Source organism: Serinus canaria, chromosome 1A, assembly GCF_022539315.1.
Source record: "Serinus canaria isolate serCan28SL12 chromosome 1A, serCan2020, whole genome shotgun sequence".
NCBI classification, from domain to species: domain Eukaryota; kingdom Metazoa; phylum Chordata; class Aves; order Passeriformes; family Fringillidae; genus Serinus; species Serinus canaria.
This window is the reverse complement of record NC_066314.1, coordinates 15096771-15117770: the sequence shown is the minus strand read 5'-3', so window position 1 is coordinate 15117770 and position 21000 is coordinate 15096771. Positions and strand designations below refer to the sequence as shown.

General features: G+C 47.2%; 1 protein-coding gene across 1 annotated transcript in view; it reads left to right on the top strand.

The window, feature by feature from the left end:
• Positions 1–8548: 8548 nt before the first annotated feature.
• The window catches only part of CELSR1 (cadherin EGF LAG seven-pass G-type receptor 1), a 165587-nt gene continuing 153135 nt past the window's right edge, over positions 8549–21000 (top strand). The window contains exon 1 of the mRNA XM_018910241.3: positions 8549–11392. Coding sequence (XP_018765786.2) covers positions 8710–11392 — 2683 coding nt within the window. The 5' untranslated portion in view covers positions 8549–8709. The remainder of the gene's footprint in view (positions 11393–21000) is intronic.

The window sequence follows — 21000 nt, the reverse complement described above, 5'->3', positions numbered from 1 at the left end:
TGACTACAGTGTTCAGGCTAGACTATCTGAAGATAAGGCAGTTTTGGGGCATGCCAGATAGAACAGGAAATGACTCCTGGCTGTAACTAAGCAGGAAAGAGGGTCTCTTGTATCCAACCACGTGGCATGTCCTCCCACAGCCACTGTGGTGCTGCCACTGAGGCTGCTGTGTGCTGAGGGGTTCCAGTCACTGCAAATAAGCTTCACCAATTTTACTTAAAAAGCAGAGTTTGGCCTGCTTCCCAGATTATAATTACCTATATATAAATACACTGATAATTACACTACCTAAGAGAGACCTCAGAGCACAAAGCTGACAAGTGATGACAACTAAATTCATTAAGAGTGCAAGTGCTCTTCCTCCCCTTTATGAAACAACACTGAGTGATCCCTAAAGAAATCCAGCAACCAGAGACATTGTCTGTTAATAAGAGGTGAGCCTGGTGAAAGCTGCTGGAGAAGCAGGACAATGAACCGTGGCTTTCATGGGCAGAGCAGCAGAAAATAGAGCAGCTAAGATCCTAGATTTTAAAAGTGCAATGTGTTTCATACATTTGGAGTGAAATCTGTCTTTCAGCTTGTTTAAACTGGAAATAAATCAGGGCAGGGGCCATTTTTCATCACAGAGGCCAACTGGTATGGCTTGGCTTGCTCCCAGAGAGCAGCCCTTTTACCTTTCCCTACACACAGAGGGTAGCTCTGTCCAGATTTCTCACAGGCCATAGTCCCAAGGGCTGTGCAAAGCCCAGCCTGGCACGGGCTGACCAAGGAGGTGAGCTGGCACAGGCAAAGCTCAGCCTGGGAGCCCAGCAGCCGTGCAATGCACACAACCCTGATCCCTTTGGATGCCTGCAGATGGACATGGTGTCTCTGTGTACCCATCCCAGAGCCAGAGAGAGCCTGAACTGAGGCCCAGCACAGTATTAGTGAGGCTTTTCAGAGTGGTTTTTCAAACATTTCCAATTTTTCCACATTCAGAGCTGCCAAGCCTCAGGGATGTGTTACAAAATGCACCTATGAGAAAAAAATTACTATTCCTAGGTCTCCTGGGAAAAGATGAAAAGAGGTTATGGTGCAGAGTGTGCTTCCAGTCCAGGACTAGAAACCAAGACTCTGTCTTTCCATTGGATTCTAGGTATGAAATAAAACTAAGAAAGGGGGGGACATAACAATAGTCATAATATCTCACGTGTAAATCCTATGGTGATTAGGAGAGGTGCTAAATGTTAACTTCACCTTCTCTTGCTGAAACAGCCACAAAGCTGTAACCCCATCATTGTCTGTGCAACCTGCTATGCTGACTTCATATTCCCACATTAAGCATTTCAGTTAATACTTTTATTTTTCCAACAGGGCAACTAATTCCCTGCCTGCAAGCGTTTCATGAGAGCTGTGTGTTTCCTCCCCTGAGAGGCTGAAATCCCTTGTCATTGAATGTAACAACTTCTAGAAAATGAACAGGTTAGACCAAAGTCACAGTGTCCTTGATTTCACTCCACCTTCATGCCCATCCACCAGAAGCCCTTTGAATACTCTTTGATAAGTTGTTGAAAGAAATTTCCTCCTTGCTTTTCTTCTGCAAATGTTGCTGTGTCCAATGAGCCCATGGCAAGCTCGTGAAAAACAGGCTACAAGGTCCTACTGCCAGGAAGGAGCCCAGCAGGAAGGTGGCTGGGTGTGTAGATGTTACAAAAATAACCAGTACTGTTTAATCTAATGGTATCAGATCTAACCAGCTTCTGGAGAAAAATCTCTTGGTGCTGAGCAAGTAGGCAATGTAATGGCAGATGATGCTTGGTGCTGATAAAGACAAAATAACAGAGATTGGAGGAAAAAGCCCAATATTGTCTCTATGTAAACCATAAAAACTTCAGAAAATGTTAGTTCACTCCAGCAAAAAAAAAAAAAAAATTTTGGAGGCATTAAAATTCCTAGAAAACAGTATTTCAATATGGAATGGGTGTCTAAATATTAGAGAGGGCTGAAGGAAATACTAGGGAGAAATTGGAGCAGTCTGGATTCTTACATCATATTGCAAACATCCATATGTGGGTACTGAGGAGTAGCTCCTGATGGTGGTACAAGAACAGCATGCCCATATTCCCATGTAAATGCACAGCATGCCTACCCAATAAGCAGTGCAGCCCTGCAGACTTCTCCACAGCCAGAAGCCTCTCCATCACTCCTTGAACTCCAGTAGTTAATCTGCTCATCTTCTGGGTCGTCTCCTTGTTCCTCACAGTTCTTGTAGCACCACCAATAACTGCTCCCTGGTGACCACATCAGGGTGTTTGTAACGTGTTGTCAGACTTCAGTCCCTAACCCATCACTCAGGGAAGGTAGAATGCCTACCAAGGTAGTGTTTCCCTTTTGTACTCTCTTCTTATTAATCAGTCCCCTAATCCCCCAGTCAAGCAACAGGGCCTGGCAAAGTGAGGAAATCTGTCCTACTGCACCTTTACTTTGATGAGCTGACAGCAAACTTTCAGCAAACTCTTGGGCAAAGCCACAAGAGCTGACTTTTAAATCTGTTCGTACATCATAAGGTGAGACCCTGTGAGAAAGAAAGGGCAAATCCTGCAAAATCAAATAAAAGGTAATTTCCAAGGGTTTGTTTTTTACTCAGTACCTCAGTTCATGTATAGGTGAGATATGCAAAGTACAAAAAAATACATCACTGCGTAGACTTGGGCTTTCCCCTCTGTTTGTTTACTTGAACTGGTTGATTAGTCTCATATTTTATTTATTAGTTTGCTACAGTGTGTGTTACAGAGCTTGTTATTATGTAGAACTACGTTTCTGATGCATTAATCTCCATATCACTTCCTTCATAAGTAACAATCAAGCCTTATTCAGCTTTTATTTGTTCTTGGCCACAGTGCAATTTTTGAACATGAAATTTGCTTTTCTATTGGTTTATTTGTCGTTTTGCATGTTGTAACTAGTGGAGCCTTTAGCTAAAGTGAGGAGGGAGAAAATACCCAAACCAATTTAGAGTGAAGAAACTCACAGGCAGTGTTTGAGTAGGGTGGGGCTGAGCTCCTTAGGGTAAATTATAAATGGATGGTATGAAGTCTAAAGAAATAAACAAGTTCCAACACCGAATCGCTGCTGTATCCACTGAGGATTTTAAAAGAGGCAACAGCGTGATTCGCTACAACAAACGCCAAGAGAGCTCAAAATTGTTTCTACTCTTTCTGAAAAGAAAAGCTACATACAGCCAAGAAGCCTTGAACATAATTCCTGCAATAAGGATCCCAGCATTTTGAAATCCATTCTTGGCTTTAAGAAGAATGAATGTTAGCAATAAAAGTATTTTCTGGAACACTTCCAAACCTGTGTGGTTCCTGCAATAGGGGAAGGATCAAATTTCACCTTATGGAGCTTGAACTAGTTCTTCTATTCCTAAAACAAACTCAGATTCAACGTGGAAACATAAGTTACTTTTGCTCATTTGGCCATTCTTGGGCTGGACATGGAACGGATTCGCATGGGGACTGGAAGTCCAAATGCCTGCTCACAGAGAAATATCTCATGCTTTCGCTCTGTAGTGATTGGAGAAACAGTCTAAAATCCTGGGTTTATCCAACTTAAATTCACCCCAATGGTCCTGTCAGCTCCTGCCCTCAGACTAGTTTGCACACTGTGGCAGGATGAGGTCTCCTGGAGGAGCTTTGAGCAGACAGAGATCCTCTCTGTGGTGCCCTGTCCCGGAGAGCCAGGGGTGACTCGGCCAGTGACAGACCAGGGCTCCCACCTGCCTCCTGCCACAGGCAAGGGGAACCTTCAAAACTGGGGAATTCCTCTTTTCTCCCCCTCCATTTTTTATTAGACTTTGTCTGGGATCACAGAAGATTGCTCTCTGCTGATGTGCAGTCCCAGACAATGAAGACACCCAATTCTGAGGGTAGGATGTAACAGCAGCCAGCACAGGTAGTCCAAAAACCAGTGAGTTATTTGTTTTTTGGGTTTGGTTTGTTTTGGTTTTTTCATGTCTAATATGCTGCTAGTTTATTTGAAATAATGGGTAATAAATAACATTCCCCTCCAAAATCCATTATTGTTCGCTTCTAATGTGTGGCACAAAACATCCAGTTTCTTTCAAGTTGCTGGAAAATTGTAAGGTTGTGGAATAAATTGTGGTTAAAGGCTGTTTTATTACTACCTGTTGTGGTTTCTTAGATTGTTTTCTCAAAGTGCTGCTTTAGCAGGAATAGATCATTGATGCCTTTGTGAAGTGAATAAATGCAGTTATGAAGATGTGATACATATATCAATTTATGTTAACACTATGTATATAGAGATCTCTTACAAGATATGGGTTGTGTTGCATGGATACCTAAATTTGAGGATAAATTTTCTTCTTCCCCCAAGCAAGAGTTTAGAAGACAAAACCCCTTTAGAGGGGCGGGGTACACACTGCATATCACTTTTTTGCGATATACTTTACAAATCTGATGCCAAAGAAACTTTTCACCACTCTTGTTCTTAAAAAAAAGAAAAAAAAAGAAAAAGTGAACTATTTTAACACAGCATTACTGAATATGAATTTTTAAGTCTTTCCTCAAAGTACTGTGGACTAAGATAAGAAAAGCCCCATCTCCTTCTATGGAATCTCCTCTTCCACAGGGCTGGATTTACACTGAATCACTTTGTTCCCAACTTTACAAATACCATTAGATCTAGATGCAGGCAATCCCACTCTGCAAGAGGCTTCCTCTGGGCTACAGTCCCAATTAAGGTCTTGTAAACTTCGTGTTTTAGGAAAATCCCTTACAGTTTAACTACTATTTTTTTTAAGCTAAGCACTGAATTAAGCTGGATAACAATTCTGTCCTTCTTTTATATATATATATTTATTTCTTTGGGTTTTTTTAAAATTCACTTTGGAAAGAAACTTGAAATATTTCACTCCTAGACAAGTTGAAACAGAGCTTTTTTTTAGCTGTGAAATGAACATGTCATCAATTGGTACTAAGGAAACAAAGGGTCAAGGAAAACCTCACCCACTTACATTTTTTAAGAACGTTGCTCATCCTGGTGATGTCAGTGTGATTTCTTCTATAGGAAAAGGACAGCTCATATGAGAAAATCTGCAAAATCAGACACAAAGAAAGTATCTGGTTTTCTTTGGAGGATCAGCCTTCACTAAAAACCTGCCAGCTAAAACAAAAGAGGTGTGTAATTCTGGTTTTGTTCCCCACCTTGAGTTGCCTTTACCAAACGTTCTGTGTCACTGTTGCCTCCTCTGGCTCTTCTGGACCCACAGAAGCAGCAGCAGGGACAGATGCTCCTCTGATCTAACAGCGACCCCTGTTTCCACACAGAGCGCTCCGGGAGCAGGCATGAGTCATTGCACCACTGAAAAGTCATTTGGGTTGCCAGAGTGCTAAAGAAACCATTCTTTTTGTTAGAGCAGTGAGCCAGTCTTAACAATTGTATTGACCATTTTGGATTTGAAATCTGTTTTAATGGCAAAATAATATGACAAGTGGTGTAATGCATGCAAGGAACAATGAGGATAATACATTCGATTAGAAAACAGTGAAATATCACAACAAGATGAAATTGACTGGAAATAGAAGGCAGGTCATACAAATACAGAAAATATGGAGGATTTTGTGTAATCATACACAAAATTGGTTTATACACAAGATATGACAGTATCTTCCCAATTTACAATAGCCTTTTATTGCAATAAGAAGAAAAAGTTTAAACTATCTTTTCTCACAGATCTATTTTGTCTTGAAATATCTACTTGGATCTCATTTTTGAAGAGCCAAGAAAATATATTATTTTATAACAAGAGGTTATTTTTCAAATTGTGGGCATTGAGCATAGCAGCAAGAAAGTGAAGATGGAAGCAAGAAAAGTATGGACTTAAATTAAAGTTTCCTTGTGCCAATCCCTAGTTAATATCGATTAATATTAATCAATATTAATCAATAATAACCACAGCTACCAAGTGAGTTGCTTTGTTTGTGGAGCAGGTCACTGCATCCATTCAAAGTCAATAAATGAATGGAAGGTTAAGTTTAATTTTTTTAAACTTTCTTTTCATGAGCAATCATTTTAATCAGAAGACATGCAAAGCCAAGTAACCTTCTAAATTCCATTTAAAAAAAATCTCAAAGTAAGGAAAGCTGAATCACTAAAAACATCGATCCAAAAAAAAAAAAACAATTTAAAAAGGTTGTGTCATCCTGAGAGACATAATGGCAATGATCCAAGTCGTCTTCTTCTTTCGTCTTTCTTTCTTCGGGCTTTCTTTCGATCTGGCGGGAGGGAGGAGGGAGGGAGAGGGGAGGGAGAGGATGCAGGGCGGGGATGGCGTCGGAGGATGCGGGAGGGGCGGAGGAGTGGCGGGACAGTCGGGAGAGGGGGACGGATGGATGTCGGATGGCGGGAGTAGTGAGGGAGGGAGGAGGGAGGTCGGGAGTGATTGTTTGGAGCGTGAGTGAGGGAGGGAGGGGACGGGAGGGAGGCGTATGAGAGCTGTAGATGAAGTGAGCATGTCTCGTACCTAGCTCCAGTTCTCTCTCTTCTCTCTCTCTTCCTCATCCGTTCTCTCTCTCTTTCTTCTCTCTTCTTTCTTCTTTCTTCCTTCTTCCTTCCCTTGCAATAATGCATTTCAGGGAATGAAAGCCACTGAAAGAATCTGTTTTATTCATAGTCTTCATACAAGTGCTGAAGAACCTGAACCGACCGTGACTGATCGCTCTGAAAGTTGCCTCTCAGCTCCTAAAAGTAACAAAGTTTTGCGAAATCCCTGTTGGCGACCTTGGGCTGGTCGTTGTTCACCACCCCGTGTCTTGCTGCAGCGTAAAGCTCCTGTACGCGGGATCTCTGTAGATTAGCGTCGGTCCTTTCTGGCGGCGGCGGCAGGGCGAGCCCGGCAGGCGGCTCCCCCGCATCCCGTCCCGCGGCCCTTCCCGCCGCACCCACCAGGGGCCACTGCAGCCGCGGGGATGCGGCCGCCGCTCGGGCGCGTCGCTCAGGCGGCCACAGCGCAAAGGGAAAAGTAGCGCGGCGTACAGTAATTAGTATAAATTCGTAGAATTGACATTATTATCACCAATGCAATATTTTCATGGGGAGTTGAGCTTTGCTTCTTCCCACAGAAGTTTGCGTCCTGTTTACCATTATTTGCGATTGCCCCAAAGTTTAACTCAAGGCTCCAGATCCCGCCGGCTGCTCTGCATGTTTCAGAGCAAGGCGCGAGCACGGCAGCAGATCTTGTGCCGGGATACTGGCAGCCCCCCCTGGGCCCCCACATGATGCTCATTTTGCCCTGGAAAGTAGTTTCACTTTATTTTTACCCCCTCCATAGCGAGAATTTAATAAAACGAATTTAAATGAATTTCTGTTTGACTTTGTCCTGGACGGCGGATCTGAGACGACAGGTGGCTGCTGCGTGGGGAAGCGGCCGAGAGCCGCCTCCCGCGGAGCTCCGTCCACGCAGGGCAGCGGAGCAGCCGCAGCGGGCCCTGCCCCGAGCCCGCACGGCCCCGCCGGGACGGGCGGCTCCCGCAGCCGCCGAGGGGCGCCGGGCGGCGGAGCGGCGGAGCGGGAGCCCCGCGGGGCTGAAGTCGGCCCGGCCCCCGCCGCCGCCCGGGAGGGGCCGGGCGGGGCTGGCAGGAAACCCCGCCCCGGGCAGCGCCCGCCGCGCTCCGCGCAGCCTGAGCTGCTCAGCGGAGCCGAGCCGAGCCGAGCCGAGCCGGGAGGCTGGAGCGGGACAGACGGGACGGGGACGGGAACGGGACGGGACGGGACGGGACGGGACGGACGAGGTGCGGCGGCTCTGCCGTGTCTCGCAGCCACGCGGGACTGCGCCGCCCGTGGGCCGGCCCCGCCGCGGGGGGCACCTCGGTATTTGATTTTCTTTTCTTCTTTTTGGCGAAGGAGAGAAGCAGCAGGTTTATGCTAATCGCCCTCTGGGGAGCGGCGGCGGGAGGAGGAGGAGAGGAGCCATTTTGAACTCACTTCAAAGTTTAAGGTGGAAAAGTTGGAGCTCTCCAGCCTGCTGCCCGCGGACCGGGACGGGGCGCGGGGCTTGAGGCCGGCGGTGCCCGGGAGGCGAGGGCGGTGGGGGGGGCGGGCCGGCGGCTGATGGATGCGGGCGGGCGGGCAGCCCGGCGGGTGGATGGATTGTGCAGCAGCCCGCTGCCCGGCCCCGCTGCCCGCTGAGCTCCGGAGATGCCGCGGCTGCTGTCCGCCGCCGCCTGCGTGTCCTGGGCCGCGCTGCTCTGCGCCCTGGCGTCGGCAGGCGGCAGGGACCCGCGGCCGCCCCGCGCCGCCCCGCTCCTCCACCTGCCCGCGGGGGCCGCGGGCCGCCCCGCCGCTGCCGCCGCCGCCGAGCAGCCGGCGCTGCCGCCCGCCGGGCGCCTGAGGGCTGCGGGGACCGCGCCGCGCCGCGCTCCGCCCGCCGAGCCCCGCGGGCCCCGCGGCGGCGGCCCCTGCCCGCGGCGCTCCCGGCACCGGGCGGTCGCCGAGCCCCGCGGAGCCGCCGCCGGCTGCGCCCAGCTGCCGGGCAGGGAGGGCGGCGGGCAGCGGGGAGCGCGGCGGGCGCGGAGCCTCAACAGCCCCCCGCAGTTCCAGCTGCCCAGCTACCAGGTCTCCATCCCCGAGAACGAACCGGCCGGCACGGCGGTCATCGTGCTGCGGGCCCAGGACCCTGACGAGGGGGAAGCCGGCCGGCTGGCGTACTCCATGGAGGCGCTCTTTGACGAGCGCTCCAACGACTACTTCACCATCGACGCCGAGACGGGCAGTGTGGTCACTGCTCGCAGCCTTGACCGGGAGACGAAGGACACCCACGTCCTGAAGGTTACCGCCTCCGACCATGGCTCCCCACGCCGCCGTTCGGCCACCACCTATCTGACGGTGACTGTGAGTGACACCAACGACCACGAGCCAGTGTTTGAGCAGCCCGAGTACCGGGAGAGCATCCGGGAGAACCTGGAGGTGGGTTATGAGGTGCTGACTATCCGTGCCACTGATGGTGATGCCCCAGCCAATGCCAACATGCTTTACCGCCTGCTGGAGCCAGGAGCCGGTGACGGAGTCTTTGAGATTGACCCGCGTTCCGGGGTTGTGAGGACCCGAGCTTCAGTGGACCGTGAGGAGGTCTCTGAGTACCACTTGGTGGTGGAAGCCAATGACCAGGGCAAGGATCCGGGACCACGCAGTGCCACAGCTATGGTGCACATCACTGTAGAGGATGAGAATGACAACTACCCTCAGTTCAGTGAGAAGCGCTACCTGGTCCAGGTGCCAGAGGATGCACCAGTGAACAGCCAGATACTGCAGGTACAGGCCACAGATCGGGACCGGGGCAGCAATGCCCAGGTGCACTACAGCATCGTGAGTGGCAACCTGAAAGGCCAGTTCTACATTCACTCTTTCTCTGGCGCCATCGACCTCATCAACCCTCTGGATTATGAGACTATTCGGGAGTACACGCTCCGGATCAAAGCCCAGGATGGGGGCAGACCTCCTTTGATCAACTCCAGTGGTATGGTGTCAGTGCAGGTTGTGGACGTGAATGACAATGCCCCCATCTTTGTGAGCACTCCCTTCCAGGCCACGGTGCTGGAGAATGTTCCTCTGGGCTACTCAGTGCTGCACATCCAGGCTGTGGATGCTGACTCTGGAGAGAATGCCCGCCTGGAGTACAAACTCATAGAGATGGCACCATCCAGTGGAGGTGCCCCTGTAGCAGGTGACTCTGGGTTCCCTTTTCAAATCAACAACAGCACGGGGTGGATCACTGTGGCTGCAGAGCTGGACCGAGAGACTGTGGAAAACTATCACTTTGGGGTGGAGGCCAGGGACCACGGTGTGCCAGTCATGACCTCCTCAGCCAGCGTGTCCATCACTGTCCTGGATGTGAACGACAACAATCCCACCTTCACAGAGAAGGTGTATCACCTCAGACTGAACGAGGATGCAGCTGTGGGCAGCAGTGTCCTGACCCTGACAGCAGTAGACAGGGACGTTAACAGTGTTGTGACCTACCAGATTACCAGTGGCAACACCAGGAACCGTTTTGCCATCACCAGTCAGAGTGGAGGAGGGCTGATCACACTGGCCTTGCCCCTGGATTACAAGCAAGAAAGGCAGTATGTGCTCACAGTCACTGCCTCTGATGGCACTCGCTTTGACACCGTCCAGGTCTTCATCAATGTCACAGATGCCAACACACACCGCCCAGTCTTCCAGAGCTCCCACTACACAGTGAGCGTCAGTGAGGACAAGCCCATTGGCACCTCTATTGTCACCATCAGTGCCACTGATGAAGACACGGGGGAGAACGCAAGAATCACTTATATTTTGGACGATAACATCCCCCAGTTCCGCATTGACCCTGATACAGGCACCATCACCACCCTGATGGAGCTGGACTATGAGGACCAGGCCTCCTACACATTGGCCATTACAGCCCACGACAATGGTATCCCCCAGAAGTCGGACACGACGTATGTTGAGATTCTCATCCTGGATGCCAACGACAATGCACCCCGCTTCCTGCGCGACCGCTACCAGGGCTCAGTTTTTGAGGATGTGCCACTCTCCACCAGTGTCCTGCAGCTGTCTGCCACTGACCGTGACTCAGGCCTCAATGGCCGTCTCCTCTACACCTTCCAAGGGGGTGACGATGGAGATGGAGACTTCTACATTGAACCCACTTCCGGAGTGATCCGCACACTGCGCAAGCTGGACCGCGAGAACGTGGCTGTCTACAGCCTGCGGGCTTTTGCTGTGGACAGGGGCAGCCCGCCACTAAAAGCCTCTGTGGACATCCAGGTGACCGTGCTGGACATTAATGACAACCCTCCTGTCTTTGAGAAGGATGAATTTGATATCTTTGTGGAGGAGAACAGCCCTGTGGGCTCTATTGTGGCACGCATCAGTGCAGCTGATCCCGACGAGGGGACCAATGCACAGATCATGTACCAGATTGTAGAGGGGAACATACCTGAGGTCTTCCAACTAGACTTGCTCAACGGAGACCTCACAGCTCTAATGGACCTGGATTATGAGAGCCGGACAGAGTATGTTATTGTGGTGCAGGCCACTTCAGCGCCACTCGTGAGCCGAGCAACGGTGCACATCCGCCTCCTGGACCAGAACGATAATCCGCCTGTGCTGCAGGACTTCCAGATCCTCTTCAATAACTATGTGACCAACAAGTCCAACAGCTTTCCCTCGGGCGTGATTGGCAAGATCCCAGCTCATGATCCCGATGTGTCTGATAGCCTGGCCTACACTTTTGTCCAAGGCAATGAGTTAAACTTGCTCCTTTTGGACTCTGTCACTGGGGAGCTCAAACTCAGTCGTGATCTGGACAACAACAGACCCCTGGAAGCCCTTATGAAAGTGTCAGTCTCAGGTAAGCAAGCATTTGAGTGCATGATTTTGTCTGACCAGTATGGGGACATGGGCAGAAATAACACTCTTACAGCTCAGAGTGTAGCTCTTGGTTTCCTGAAGCAGCAATTTATCTGTGAAATTTTTGGAGAGGAATCACAAAAATCTATCAAGTCTATGTGCTGTGAATTGAAGTGGTGCTTTGAAGTTATTTAGTAAACGTGGATCACAAGGATAAATAAATATGAGTGTGCATGGAAGGGAGCATACTCCCTCAGCCGAGGTGGTACTGAGGCTGGGGCTTTCTGATGTGGTTCCATAAAGGTAGTAAATGAGGTAAAGGTAGTAAATGATGTAACTTGCGAAGATGTACGGATGCACAGGTATCTGTAATGCTGTCTCCTCTCCCTCTTTATTTTTCTGTAAAAAAAGTTGCGATTTTATATCTCTGCCTTTTCAGCAACAAAGCATATTTACTCCCTTCTGTGTAGCCAGAGGTTTGGCTGGTAGTTCCTTAGACCTCAGCCCAGAGCTGGTGTGGCCCAGGTGGATGTTCTGCTGTGTTTGCACTGCTGACCTGCACTCCTGTGGGAAATGGCAGCTCTGAAAGCAATGGGTTGTGGCTGTGTGATAGCTGTGTGACATGGCTAATGGCACTGGAGCTGCTTTAGTGGCACTAGGGGCAGATACTGGCCAAATGCAGCCCCCAAATCAGGGCTGATACAGGGAGGGAGAGGGAAGGATGCTGTGCATTAACTTCACTGGAGAACTTGTGTCTCTGTGTGTGTGTGAAGACTGTTCCATATTGTCCAATATGTACTTTTATTTGAGCACAAACACACTCTTAGGATATTATTCTTTTTCTGCTCAGTTGCCTGTTTATCATGGAATTACTTTTTATGCCTCTAATTGTGACGTGCAATGAGTAATTTCCTCTTCAGGTGCCACTCTATAAAGTTTACTGTGGACCTGATCCCATGTTTCTGTTGACTTTCAAAGGTTTAGCCAGATACTTTTCTTGCTGCCTCTCTCTGCAGACTAAAACTAAGATTTGTGGTTTTTTTGTTTAAAAAAAAGGCTCTAAGTACTAGGTATGTAAAATCACACTAGGGGAGATTATTAGAAAAATAATAATCAAACTGTGGCACAATCCCAGCAGCAATTGTTTTGCCGTAAAAGTGGCCACAATGTGCAGCAAGGCCTCGGAAAAGTGAGCCACACTCTCCCTTGTGTTTGCGGGCTTGAGGTTCTTTTTTCTTCAGAAAAAATGAAAGTGACATTAACTGAGCTGACTGATTTTGCTACAGTGTATCCCCTGAAAAGCCGCTCCTGGTTCTTCCAAAATGCTAGGGTGCAGCTTTTGTGGTAAGTTAAATGCTGTTTCCACGTTCTGTGAGGACTAGCAGGAAAAACAGACCTTAGGCTTGTGACCTTAAAGAAAAACATTTGGATTAAGGTGCAGATGATTGCATGGTCACTGTCTGTTTGAACCAGTAGCTCTTTATCTGGTAGCAGAAGATAAGCACTCATCTTGGAGCACAAAGCCTGGAAGAGTTGTTAGGCTAGGTGAAGAGTGTGTTCAGTGCACAAAAACAGCTGGCATGGATGATTCCTTTCTCAGTATAATGATTTACACGGTTTAAGCGGGTGAAGTCTCAGGCAGGAGTGAAGACCTGTTTTCTTATGCAGGAGATTGATTATTCCAGCATCCTTTTCATGTGTTGTGAAGGTGTGAACTTTGAAACCGTGCTGTGATGTTCATCAAAATGGACTGTCTGCTGCGTGTCGTGTCTTGAGATACTTGAAATACTTAAGTTTTTTATGGCTAGGACTTTAAAATAATTTTAACGAGCACTGAACTACATTTGACATTTATTTGGAAAGGCTGGCTGTGTGGAAATTGGAAGGGCAGTTTGTCGTGTGATTAGTCCATGAAAGTCTCACCTGCCTGGTTTCTCTGATTTATCTGATGCAGTTCAAAAAAGAAAAGACACAGAGAAGAAGCTCAGACAGAAGTACTGCACGGGGTTATCTCTAAGTGTTGCGTAACACCTGCAAATCATCTGCTAAAATGACCTGCCAGTTAACTGCAAAAAACGTGTCTATGGAGCAGCCATTAATCTCTCAACCCAGACTAACACCAAGTCCTCCTACTCGCAGCTGCTCTTAGGTCAGGGAAGGACTGGAACTCCTTATGAACTTGGGGATTTGATCTCTATACGAGTCGGAAATAACAGTGGTGCTATAAAAATCTTAATTCTATCCAGCAATGTGTTGTGCAGCGGAGGCATGTGAGCGTGTGCAGGGCTAGCGAGGAGCCTGCTACTCCACCGAGTCACTTTCAGACACTGATACGTGGCTAAACGCTGCACTCTTTCGTTTCCCTTGGGGATTATACAAATAAGCATAGTAACATTTGCCTTCTCCTTATAAACAAAATGTAAGAATCATGAAGAGCAAGCAAATGGAGCTGATAGACTTCATAAACCTGTCTGGAGTTTCATGCCATCATAGTCGGAGGCTCAGTGGGGTGGTGAGCAGCTGGGGCAGGCTCTGCCCTTGCCAGGCTGCTGGGGTGCCCGTGGGGTACCTGTGGGCTGTGCCCCCCAGCCAGGCAGGAACCAGCCCAGGCAGAGGCGGGAGGAGTGTGGGTGGTGTGGATATTAGCATTTTGCTTTGGATTGGGAAGGAGCTTTTGAAGTGTGTCTCTTTTGAAGTGAATCTCTCTGGGTGTCCCTGTGCCTGTGCCTGTTGCACAGAGCAGTCTGGGTGAACAAACCGGACCCCTTTTGCATGCAGCTGTTCCAGACGTGCTCCAGGGGTCCCTTAATAAGCCATATTCTCCTTTTTCTACTGTACCTTCAAGGTTTTCCTGCAGAAAGGAAGAACTTAAGCTGTATAGTCCCATGTCTGCACATTGTGTTGTTGCTTTAACAATTGGGGTAAAATCTGGACTCTGCTGAAATCCTGCCCCTACTTTCCAGGAGGGGCAGGATTTTACTCTGACCTTCTGAAACAGGTGGTCAAGAGTCTATCAGTCTGTGATTTCTTAGTTTTTACTAATTGACAGGATGGTTAAATATGATTACTTTTTGTCCACAGTGATGTTCATCATAATGTTAAATTGGGATTTTTTTGGTCCAAAATGGGTTAAACATTGTTGAAGTCACCTTTCGTTTGCTTGTTAAACATTATATTGCAGTTCTTGCTGGGGCAGCGGGAGGGGGAAGGCTGGTATGAGCATCAGCTTTTCACAAACGTTACACAAGTTTGCCTGGGTATCACATTGCAAACACTGCTGGCACCCGCTTGGCTGTGTTGCCACAAGTAGTCCCACTTATCATCAACGACAGCTCGGTGGGATACAATAGATGTGTGTGCAAACTCCTCTGGGAACCCAGCCTAAATCAGCAGGGCAGACAAAACCCAAACTGGCTGGATGCTGCAGCTTTTGAGTGCTCCAGAAAAATGTTAAATATCATTATGCAACAGACAATATACAATTCTGGGAAGGTGTTGCACCTCAGGCGGTGAGGGATAGACACCCAAGCATTTCTGAGGACTGTGCAAGCTCAAGCATCGTCCTTTACATTTCTTTAGCTTTAAATATCTGGTGGCATTCAGTGAGGTTATTGACTATCAGCAAATAGAAATTAACATAGAGCTTGTTTGCGTTGCAACCAGCTTCGGGAATTTTTACTCAGAGCTTCATAAAGAATCTTGTATTTATAGCTTCATAAAGAATATTGTATATCAATAATTGTTATTGTAATTTAAAAGTCATTATTGCTAATGATCCTGAACCTCCAGGTCTGTGCCTTCTCCATGCAGATACAGATGCTGCAATACTTTGGTGCAGCCCTTCTCAGAAAGGCGAGGCCGCGGCTGTGCCCGAGATACAAAGTGTTGGGGCATTACTGGTGTGTGGCAAGATTTGGGATTAAAGGGAAAAAGGAAATTCCAGCGAAAAGGTGTCCTTATATGTACAGGGACAGCTGTGGACATGGAGGGTGAGCAGGGTGTGACCTCTCAGGATGTGCAGGGCAGCGCCAGGGCACAGCCCAGCCCCGTGTCCCCACCTTTGGGCAGCTGGGGACTTCTGAGCTCTGGGGGCTGGTCTGCAGGGCAGCTGCTTCTGCCTGCCACCAAGGACATGCTTCCAGGGACAGCAAGGGGCACTTAGTGCCCAAACTGGCACTTGGCACCCAGACTGCTCTCCCAAACTGGCACTTGGCCCCCAGAATGCTTCCAGGGAAACATTGCTACAGGCAGCTGGTGTAGGGATCCCTGCGAGTTATACAGGTAGGAGATGATGGAAATGGATGGGTGGAGAGTCCTCCCCTTGGAGCAGGAGATGTGTTGGGGCCTGTTCTGTGGCTGCAGGGCTTTTGCATGGTCCCAGGGACCTTGGGCTCCTGCACTTCCCTGTGCATCCCACTGTGGAGCAAGGGGAGGAGGCAGCAGCACAGAGGCTGCTGAGGCGTGGGAGGCAGTGATGAGGGATCCATTTGGGAAGATGCATGGAGTCACAAGCTGCAGGATTGTATCCCCAGTCCTTGTGTGGTGTGTTTGGTGGGACTGAAGAGAAGGATGATCGATAGTTGCTAGAAGTGGTGACTTTGAACATTTACATTCATTTTCCTAAAACAGGAAATCAAGAACAGTGACCATCAATTAAAGCTAGGGTAGTTCCTGGATCTGCTGTGGTTACCTGTATCCTTTATTGCATCCATATAGGTCCCATATTCTAATTCATGCTGCAGCAAGGTAGGTGCATTATAGGTGTGTGTCCTTCCATCCTGCTGGAATGTGACTTTCCATTTGCAGCTGCATGAGGTGTTCCAGCTGATAAAAAAGCTGTGGTTGCCTTGTTGCTTCCCTAGAGGTTTCCTTCCGCTTCATGCCTGGGCTTCATAGGTGTGGTGTATTTTTGTTTCAAAAGACAGGAAAACACGTATGGCAGTGAGGGGAAATTATTTGGTGGAAGTCTGACTGACAAAGTAACTTTTTATGAGATAAAAGGTATCTTCTGTCTCTCAGTAAATAAAATGCTGATACTCTTCTCATCAATTTCTGAGAAAGAGAGAAGCTAAGGTAACAATGAGAAAGTATAAGAAGAATGAGAAGAGAGATAAGACAGTGAGACAGATCTAATAGGCTTTACTTGATAACAAGTCTCAGAAGAAAGAAATTAAATGTAGAGAATTATGGTGGTGGGATTACCTTGAAAACTTTTTTCTCTCATTTTCACATTATTTGCAAATGAGGAGATAGTTGTAATAACATTTTTAAAAATTGGATTAGTAATTAGTTTATATTTTGATTGCTTTTTAAGCCTCAGGGTATATTAAAGAATTGGTTTTCTTGGTGTATTCTCTTGTGATGTGCTTCCATCTCAGTCATCACTGAAGTATTCTTCCTTCTTACCTGCACCCCTGAGTTCAGAAGGATCCTCTCTTGTTCTGTTTTAGAATTGTTTTAGACAGAGATTGTGGAGCCTGCTGCAAACTGCCAAATACAGAATAAACATTGAATTGTTGTCCAGGTAATGGCAAAAGAACCCTTTGTTTAGAATACAGGAACAGTTTTCTACGTTTCGATGTTAGCATGATAGTAAACCTGCAGCAGAGGTAGTGCTGGGGAAAGTAGGGGATGTGAAGCTGTGGGATTTTATACTTCATTATCTCCAACATCCCAGGCGTTACCTGAGGAAGTGCCTGGCTGCTGATAAAGCCTATCAGGTTACATCTGCTCGTAGAATGGTCCATTTTCCTTCAGTGTATGTACTCAATACCTTGGATCTCTCATCCATTGCTGACTCCGGTCTTGGAACTAAATTTTCTCTAGACATCCCATGACTGAAGAACATAATGAGAGGTTTTAAAGTGTAACATTAGGTGAAGTAGGTAGTGTACTCGCTGCTCTTCTGTAGGGTGATTGAGAGATCCTTAGCAGACACTTGGATGGGAACCCAGACCTCCTCACATTTCAACCAGTCCGGTCAGAGCATCTTGATCAGAGCGTCTTGCCATCCTGATATCTCCCAGCATCTTCATGGAGGGTTTGGAGTGACTCAGTCATGATCTGCCTCCCCCTCAGAGTGTGCAGCAGGTCTGTCAGACACCCCTGCAGCTGACAAGTTGTCTCCAGTCTTTGGGCTGGCTGGGGAGTTTGTGGGTCCAGGGGCCTGTGAGAACATGCCACAGCTATGATGGTGGTTCCAGTTCAGCCAGATGTGCAGCTGCTGCACACATTGGCATAGCTGAGCTCACATCCCTCTGGTTATGTTGGGTACAGCAATTGTTGGGCACAGGTCTGACTTGCAGTTTCACTGGGCCCCTCAATTCCCATGTGGGTCAGGTGAGACTGATATGAAGATCCTGGGAGTATGACTGCTCTGAAAGCTGGAGCAGGATACAGCTAAATGGGGAGCAGAAACCTCTTTAAACCTGTACGCAAGCACCTTTTCAATATTTAGCAGTGCAGGCAACTCTATCAGTAATGCTCATGCATGGAGGATGAGTAAGGGAAGGATCAAATGTCAAGACACAAGATCTATGCTCTCCATCCCTTCACCCTCTCTTTCCTAAGCCTTCAGGGTTTTGAGAGTCAGTTGGTGAGGACGAGCTCTCTGGTTGGAGTACCTGAGATAACAACACAGCTTACCTGCTTACCTCAGTATTGCCTAAGTTACAGGGTTTGGGCAACTGTCTTTGGCTTCCTTTGACCTACTGACTTGCATTTCCAAAAATACCTATGGAAAGTATTTAGGAAATGTAGGAGGGTTAGAAGAGCTGAAGATACTCAGACCAGATCTAATGACAGTCTTTGGCAATCTTCCATGTTACAGTTTTTCTGTCCTGGTTTCTGTGGGGATTATGATGTTTTTGGGTAATATAGTAGTCCTGACTACTCTGACATCTGCTTTGCCATCCAAGAAACAAGCATGGTACTACTGTCTTTTCTGAAGGATAGGGTTTTTGTTGTCTGCTCCTTTTTTAAGACTAATTGTACAAAAGATTGCATAAATCAAAGTACAGAACAAGTTGACAAGGAGTTCAGTTCTTCAAAGATTTTTTTCCACAGTGGTAGTCCACTTGAAACAAAGAACATCTGAGACCTAATTAAATTCAGTTTTGCCACTTTGTATTTCTGTGACAAGTGACAGTATTATTTTTCCCTCCCCCAACAGAGCTCTTTTTCCAGTGTTGAAAAACACTGAGCTGTTTATAAAAGTAATACAGTTTTCCAAAAGGGGCTGAATGTAATCTGTATAAAAAAATTTGAAATCTGTTGAGATTTGCCTAATGCTTTTTTTAAAACTTCTTAAGTCTTTGCTTGAGAATGAATTGCAATGTGTTGATCTTGTTGGATTGAAAACAGCATTATCAAAGATACAACTTGGCTTTTATGGTCAGATCTCTATCTGGTACCATCATCATCCACTGTATCTCTTCAAATGCTTCAAATGTAGGTTGCAGCCATGGCTGGTTGATAAGCAGGAGGGCTGTTGGCTGGAAATGTCCATCTCACCCCACTGATTGAAGAGGGAACAGAAATGACTGACTTGGGCTGAGTGCCTTGCTGTTAGGTGGCTAAAGTTCAGTGGGATGAACCCACCCTGAACGTATGTGCCAGAATGGCAGGGTTTGTTTTCTTTTGGAGTGGTGATTGTACTTATTTCTGTTACAGCAAACTACCTGTAGTAACAGGCTTAGCAGACTAGATAGAAAAGATGGGGGAGGCTGTAATTTGCAAAGAGGAAAATGTTTTGCCATGAATAATGTTAGGATATAATTTAAATATTGTCAAGGTTTTGAGTGAATGAAGGGGGAAAGTATGCTTTTATGGGGATTTGGCATTCAACAAAGAAAGAAAATTTAAAAATACTTCAGAAAGATGATCTTCACACTTGAAAAAAAGCACTTGAACAGAAAAGTAGGATTTGCTGGAGAGAAAGGAAAACTGTTGGACTTTGTTTCAACAAGTCGTTAATGCTGCTAAGCTGTAACCACCTTCATATTTATTCTAGTGTTTACCCTTGCCAAGCACAAAAAAAGCAAATAAATGGAACAGCAAACCTGTAATAAATCCTCAGGGGGCCACATGATAAACATAGACATGTTATGTTTATCTCATACAAAGGAAAGTAATCTGTTTTCAACACCACTGCCTGACACGTGATAGATGCTACATTCCATCAGGTCTGCAGCACTCTTGGAGATGATGCATATGGTCAAAATATTTCAGTGCTTTTTGAAGGAGACAAAAGAAAAATCCCTTGTTAACAACTGCTGTCAGCATGGCATCTCCTGCCTGCCGTGAAGACTGTGGGCTTGGCCCAGTTTTAGGAAGAAGCAAAAGGTTCTGGACCCCACCAAAAGGGGCAAAGCAAGGACTATGCTGTTAGATTTGAGTTTCCAAGATGTGATGGCCAGCACCTAGCAGTCAGTCTTTGCTGTTAGATCCCAAGGGACTGTTAGGTTTGGAAGCTGATGTACTCAAGGTGGATCTCTGTAGCTGCCATGCCACCGGAGCACACATCGTGGACACAAAGATCTGCTGGATTGATTGGGTTTGCTCTTTCCTTTCACTTGCCACAGATCAGCCTCCTTGATCCTATTCAAAACTGACGTTAGCAAGTCACTGAGCTTATTGCATTGAATTCCTGTCACAGCACTTTTGAACTTTCCAGGAACTGGCTCAGCCTCTCATTTATTTGTGTGCTTGCAGTGTTCGTGCTGACTCCATTTCTAAAGGAGACTCTAGAACATCCAAGCTGTGATTTTTAGTCAATTTTTAAAACTGATTTGGCTTAGTTTAAATCATGTAAATGATTTAAACTAAGCCAAATCAACTAAAATTAGTTGATTTAGTTTAAATCATGTAAAAGCTGTCCCACAGCAGTGCACTTCTTGTTTTAGCAGCCTCCAGACACTGCAGGCACCATTCAGTGGTGACTAGGGAGAGGCATTTGGAACCTTTCATGCCTTAGGTCTAGTAGGAGGACTTGGATCTAACCAGCAAGTGCTGGAGCATTTCACTTGTAGGTGCCTGTTCCCTGCAGCCCTATTCTGTTTTAGGCAGTTGAGTGTCCTCTAAAGTGGGAATACTTGAAATACCATCCCACTACAGCTCGGGCACTTCACTCAGCACAGCGATCAGGACACTCAGCCAGGGCAGAGATGGGCTGGGCTCCAGCCCTTGATCTAAGAGCTCTCACTGTGCTGTACATTAGAGAGGAGCCCAAGAAGGTTCACAAGCTGCTCTGGGACTCACATTTCCCATCTCTTTGGTGAGTGCCATAAGGCACAGGATCACACTCACTCTTGCAGGAGAGGAGGCTTTCTGGCTCACGTGCATGGGCACCTCTGCTTCAGCAGCCGTGTGGGCACTCTGGCTTTTTACCCTCAGCTGCTGGATGCTGTTTGGGCTGTAAGAAAAGAGGGATCACAAGCCATTCAGGCCATGTCAGGAATAGGTCACTTCTGGTCATAACCAGGAACTGAATTCTTCTCACCTGGGAACTTAAAGGTAAAATAAACAAGAGCCCTGGGAATTTTCATGGAGTACTTTCCTGTTGATCAGAGATGATTTGTTGGCCTCCTGGCTTTAACTGTTTGTAAATGT